The sequence below is a fragment of the Meriones unguiculatus genome, chromosome 19, assembly GCF_030254825.1.
Source record: "Meriones unguiculatus strain TT.TT164.6M chromosome 19, Bangor_MerUng_6.1, whole genome shotgun sequence".
Classification (NCBI taxonomy): domain Eukaryota; kingdom Metazoa; phylum Chordata; class Mammalia; order Rodentia; family Muridae; genus Meriones; species Meriones unguiculatus.
Genome location: NC_083366.1, coordinates 22867999 through 22874657, shown reverse-complemented (window position 1 = coordinate 22874657; position 6659 = coordinate 22867999). Strand labels below are relative to the sequence as shown.

Below are 6659 nucleotides of genomic sequence, written 5' to 3'. Positions count from 1 at the left end.
ATGTTGGGGATTGGGGTGTTTGTGCCCTGCCCTGACTGACTGGCTTTCCCTATATTTTTTTATTTTTATCATATGTATCAAATAAAAATATATATCATATAAAATATACATAATTATATGTGAATATATAAATATAGATAAATTGTATATCTAAATACAACATATAGTATAAATGTGTGAGCATATAAGATGAATATATATTTTGTGTGTGTGTATATATACGTATATATATATAGGTACATATATATACATACATATTCAAGTGTCTTTTTACCCTACAGTTCCTTTGTATATATACTATTGCTTCCAGTTTAAAGTTTTTATGAGATTCCTAAGTGTGCAAGTAAGTGATTCTCTGCATTTATTATATCTATATTTTATGCCTTAGAAGCTTTTCCTTTTGTTATTTTAACGTACTAGTTTTTGTTTATTCTTAGGTTATCATGTTATATTATTATATAAGATTTATTATATCATATTATTTTATATATCTGTAGAAGCTTGTTTGCTTTTTAGTGAGAGAGAGAAAGGGGTGGATCTGGATGGAAGGAGAAACAGGGAGGAATAAAGGAAGAGAAAAAAGTATTCAGCATTAATTGCATAGAAATCTATTTTCAATAAAAGAAAAGACACGAATTCTCTTCTTTTGAAATAAGTTAACCATTTGTCATTTCATCATCACTTTAGGAATGCTCTCAGCTTAACTCCTCGCTCATGACATGGACTAATTTTTATCCAGGAAAGCAGAGGAGGAGCTGCCATTACTTAAATGCCCTGTGAGGATGAACATCAACCAGGGCAGGCTTCCCTTCAAGAGTGATAGACCACGGACTCCAAATGTCAATGCATGGAACTAAATGATGGTCACTTCATTCCTGTGTTGGGCTTTGGTACCGCTGTACCACTAGAGGTAAAACCAGTGATGTTGGAGTTGAGGATTCAAAAGAAAGACAACTAGAATGCATGTGAGTCTATCTGACTTGTAAAGTAACTCACTTCCTGGGGATAATTTACACTTTTAGAAAGCCAGTTAGTAAAGATATCTCTACAATAAAGTTTCTTGAATGAGCCATTGAATTCTGGTGCTTTGCTCTGAGTTTGACTTAGAATTTCATTTTAATTATAGGGTATGAACTAAGTATATGTCCCATGTATGATATTTGTCATTGTTAATGATTCATAAGATTATCTCTCTGCAAACAATCTAGCCTTGAACTTTTAAGTGCCCTCAGCATTTCCAGTGCTGTTATTGCTGACTTTGGTTGCAAAACTAACTTTGTTAACTCTAAATAAACATGGAAAAATTACCTAGCAGAAACGAAGAATCCACTTGGATACTGAGCTACCATGGGCTATATCTGAACAGGGATTCTAGGATATAGCCATACATGGTCCTTGGTTGGAGAAAAAGTCTCGTAAAAAACCCCTGTGCCCTGATATATTTAGTCCTTGTGGAGCTCCTGTCCTCTCCAGGTGTTACTAATGCCTCCTTTTTTCATATGATTCCCGGTACTCTGCCAAAAGTTTGGCTAGGATTCTTAATATCTGCTTTGACACCCTTCTAGGTAAAGTCTTTCAAAGGCCCGCTGTGGTAGGCTCCTGTCCTGTTACTTGTTTTCTCCTACAACAAATGTCCGTCCCATTTGTCTTTCTAAGTGAGGATTGATCATCTTACCCAGGGTCCTCCTTCTTGTTTATCTTCTTTAGGTGTATAGATTTCAGTATATTTATCCTAGCTTATAGGTCTATATAAGTGAGTATAACCATGGGTGTCTTTCTGCTTTTGGGATATTTCACTCAGGATGATGGTTTCTAGGTCCCACCATTTGCCTGCAAATTTCATGATTTCCTTGTTTTTAATTGCTGAGTAATATTTCATTGTGTAAAAGTACCACAATTTTTGTATCCATTCCTCAGCTAAGGGACATCTGGGTTATTCCCAGGTTCTGGCTATTACAAATAAAGCTTCTACAAACATGGTTGAGCAAATGTCCTTGTGTGGTTGAGCAAATGTCCTTGTGTAGTTGAGCATGGTTTGATATTCCTAGGAGTGGTGTAACTGGATCTTGAGGAATCACTATTCGTAATTGTCTGAGAAAGCACCAGATTGATTTCCAAAGTGGTTGTATACATTTGCATTCCCACCAGCAATGGAGGAGGGATTGCCTTTCTCCACAACCTTTCCAGCATGTGTTGTCACTTGAGTTTTTGATCTTAGCCATTCTGATGAGTGTAAGGTGAAATCTCAGGGTCATTTTGATTTGCATCTCCCTGATAGCTAAGGACAAGGACGTTGAGCATTTCTTTAAGTGTTTTCTGCCATTCTTCAATCCTCTACAGAGAGTTCTCTGTTTAACACCATGCCCATTTTTTTAATTGGATTACTTGATTTGTTGCTTTTTAACTTCTTGAGTTCTTTATATATACTGGATATCAGCCCTCTGTCAGATGTAGAATTGATGAAGAACCTTTCCCAGTCTGTAGGCCATCCTTTGGTTTTGATGGCAGTGTCTTTTGCTTTACAGAAGCTTTTCAGTTTCGTGAGGTCCCATTTATTTATTGTTGATCATAGAGCCTGTGCAGTTGGTGTTCTGTTCAGGAAGTAGTCTCCTGTGCTTGTGCCAATGAGTTCTAGGCTCTTCCCCACTTTTTCTTCTAACCCATTTAATGTGTCTGGTTTTATGTTGAGGTCTTTGATCCACATAGACTTTAGTTTTGTGCAGGGTGATAAGCATGGATCTATTTTCATTTTCTGCATATAGACATTGAGTTGGACCAGCACCATTTGTTGAAGATGCTGTCTTTTTTCAATTGAATGATTTTGGCTTCTTTGTCAAAATCAAGTATTTATAGGTGTGTGGGTTTATTTCTGGGTCTTCTATTTTGTTCCATTGATCCTCCTTTCTGTTTCTATACCAATACCATACAGTTTTTATTATTATTGCTCTGTAGTACAGCTTGAGATCAGGGATGGATGCCTCCAGAGGATCTGTTATTGTACCAAATCATTTTGGAAATTCTTGTGTTTTTTTTTCTCCATAAAAAGTTGAGAATTTTTCTTTCAAGGTCTCTAAAGAATTGTGTTAGTATTTTGATGGGAATTGCATTGAATCTGTAGATTGCTTTTAGCAAAAAGGCCATTTTCACTATGTTAATCCTACCAATCCATGAGCATGGGAGATCTTTCCATCTTCTGGTATCTTCTTCAATTTCTTTCTTCAGAGACTTAAAGGTTTTCTCAAACAGGTCTTTCACTTGCTTGGTTAGAGTTGACCCAAGATACTTTATGTTATTAGTGGTTATTATGGTAGGTGTTGTTTCCCTAATTTCTTTCTTGGCCCTTTTGTCTTTGGTATACAGGAGGGCTTCTGCTTTTTTTGAGTTAATTTTGTATGCAGCCACTTTGCTGAAGGTGTTTATCAGTTGAAGGAGTCCTCTGGTTGAATTTTTGGGGTCACCCATGTATACTATCCTATCATCTGCGAATAGTGAAACTTTGACCTCTTCCTTTCTGGTTTGTATCCCCTTGATCTCTTTTAGTTGTCTTATTGCTTTAGCTAGGACTTCAAGTACTATGTGGAAGAGATATGGAGAGAGTGGGCAGCCTGGTCTTGTCCCTGATTTCAGTGGGATTAAGTTTCTCTCCATTGAGTATGATGTTGGCGATAAACTTGTTGTATATTGCCTTTACTATGTTTAGGTATGTGCCTTGTATCCCTGATCTCACCAAGACTTTAAACATGAATGGGTGTTGGACTTTGTCAAATGCTTTTTCAGCATCTAAGGAGATGATCATGTGGTTTTTCTCCTTCAGTGTGTTTATATGATGTATGACATTGATGGATTTCTTATACTGAGCCACCCTTGAATACCTGGGATGAAGCCTACTTGGTCATGGTGGATGACATCTTTTATGTGTTCGTGGTTTCAGTTTGAAAGTATTTGATTGAGTATATTTGCATCACTGTTCATATGAGAGATAGGTCTGAAGTTCTCTTTTTTTTAGTTGGGTCTTTGTGTGGTTTAGATATAAAGGTGACTGTGACTTCATAGAATGAGTTTGGTAATCTTCTTTCTGTTTCTATTTTGTAGAATAGTTTGCAGAGAATTGGAGTTAGCTCTTCTCTGAAAGTCTGTTAGAATGCTGTGGTGAAACCATTTGGCCCTGGATTATTTTTTTGGAAGGAAGACTGTTGATGACTGCTTCTATTTCCTTGTGGGATATAGGAATATTCAATGTATCTACCTGATCCTGACTTAATTTAGGTAGATGGAATCTATCAAGAAAATTGTCCATTTATTTTAGATATTCAAATTTTGTGGTATATATGCTTTTGTAGTAAGAACTAATGATTGTTTGGATTTCCTCAGTATCATTTGTTATGTCCCCTTTTCATTTCTCCTTTTGTTAATTTGGACAGTGGATCTCTGCCTTTTAGTTAGTTTGGCTAAGGGTTTGTCTATCCTGTTAATTTTCTCAAAGAACCAGCTCTTGGTTTCTTTGATTTTTTGAATAGTTTTATTTGTTTCTAATTGCTTGATTTCAGCCCTGAGTTTGATTTTTTTCCAGCCATTTGCTCCCCTTCGGTATATCTGCTTCTTTTTTTTTTCCTAGGGCTTTCAGTTGGGCCATTAAGTTGCTTGAATGAGATGTTTCAAATTTCTTCTTGAAGGCACTTAATGCTATGAGCTTTCCTCTTAGCACTGCCTTCATTGTGTCCCATAAGTTTGGGTATGTTGAATCTTCATTTTCATAAAATTCTAGAAAGTCTTTAATTTTTTTCTTTATTTCTTCCCTAACTCAGCTCTCATTGAGCAGTGAGTAGTTCAGTTTCCACGTATGTGCAGGCTTTTTGCTGTTTCTGTCGTTGTTAAGGTCCAGCTTTAGTCCATGGTGATCAGATAGGATACAAGGGATTATTTCAATCTTCTTGTATCTGTTTAGGCTTGCTTTGTGACTAACAATATGGTTTATTTTGGAGAAGGTTCCATGAAGTGCTGAAAAGATGGTGTACTCTTTTGAGTTTGGGTAGAAAGTTTTGTAGACATCTATGAGATCCATTTGATTGAGGCCCTCTGTAAGTGCCATTGTTTCCCTGTTTTGCTTCTGACCGGATGACCTGTACTTTGCAGAGACTGGAGTGTTGAAGTCTCTCACTATTAAGGTGTTTGGATCAATGTGTGATTTAAGCTTTAATAATGTTTCGTTTACAAATGTAAGTGGTCTTTTATTTGAGCATAAATTTCAAAATTGTGATGTCCTTTTGTTGGAATTTTTCTATGATGGGAATGTAGTGGCCCTCCTCTTCTTTTTTGATTAATTTTGGTTTAAAGTCTACTTTATTAGATATTAGGATAGCTACCCCAGCTTGTTTTCTGGGTCCATTTGCTTGAGAAAACAATTTTCCAGCCTTTACTCTGAGGTAATATTTTGTTTTCTCCATCCATGTTGATTGAAAACTTTGACGGGTATAGTAGTCTGGGTTAGCATCTGTGTTCCCTTAAAGACTGTATGACCTCTGCCCAGGCCCTTCTGGCTTTCATAGTTTCTGATGAGAAGTCTGGTGTGATTCTGATTGGTTTACCTTCATATGTTACCTGACTTTTTTCCCTTGCTGCCTTTAATAGTTTTTCTTTGTTTTGTAGGTTTAGTGTTTTGACTATAATGTTACATGAAGTATGTCTTTTCTGGTTTGGTCTATTTGGTATTCTGTAGGCTTCTTGTATGTTTATGGACATCTCTTTTTTTAAGTTGGGAAAATTTTCTTCTATGATTTTCTTAAAAATATTTTCTGGTCCTTGGAGCCTGGAGTCTTCTTTTTAATATATTCCTATTATTCTTCAGTTTCGTCTTTTCATGGCATCCTTGATTTCTTGGATGTTTGTGTTTGGGACTTTTCTGATTTTACTTTTTCTTTGAGGGAGGAATCAATTTCAGCAAGGCATCTTTAGCACCTGAGATTCTCTCTTCCATCTCTTGTATCCTATTGGTGATGCTTACCTCTGTGGTTCCTGATCTTTTCTCTAAGTTCTCCAGTTCCAGGGTTTTCTCTGTTTGTGTTTTCTTTATAGATTCTAATTCTGTTTTCATGTTTTGCTTCATGAAATTCTGTTTTCATGTTTTGCTTCCTTCATTTGAGTGAATGTGGTTCTTTTTTTTTGTTGTTGTTTGTTAGTTTCCTCTCTATGTGTCTTTAATTTTCCTGTATGTGGGCAGTCATAGTCTTTTGTATTTCTTTTAGGGCTCTGCTCATTTCCTCTTTATGTTCCCATAATAACCACATAAGCATAGCTTTAAAGTCATTTTCCTGTGTTTCCACCACTGAATTAAAATATCCATTGATATTGGGGGATGCTGGAGAGACCATGGTGTCCTGATTTTTGTTGGGTGAGTTCTTACGCCTACCTTTGGCCATTTGCTTAAATGTGATCTTCACTGTTCCTTGAGTCTGAACTTCAGACTGGAACTGTCTTTCTCTGGTGTCTGGAGTATTCTTCAGGAAGATCAGGGAGGTCCAACAACTCTAAATTAGATAGACCATAAAGCTCCTGGTTTGTTACATATATATTTTTTATTATTTCATTGCCTCCATTATCCTTTGAAATTTAGGGTTTCCTTTTGTTCATGTAAGCTGATTTGACACAATGAAGAAAAATAA

The 6659-nt window shown here is 36.3% G+C and overlaps 1 protein-coding gene across 1 annotated transcript in view; it reads left to right on the top strand.

The window, feature by feature from the left end:
- The first annotated feature begins 322 nt into the window (after window positions 1-322).
- Window positions 323-6659, top strand: part of LOC132649330 (aldo-keto reductase family 1 member C1-like) — a 298798-nt gene continuing 292461 nt past the window's right edge. Inside the window, exons 1-2 of the mRNA XM_060373002.1 lie at window positions 323-343; window positions 824-910. Coding sequence (XP_060228985.1) covers window positions 323-343; window positions 824-910 — 108 coding nt within the window. The remainder of the gene's footprint in view (window positions 344-823; window positions 911-6659) is intronic.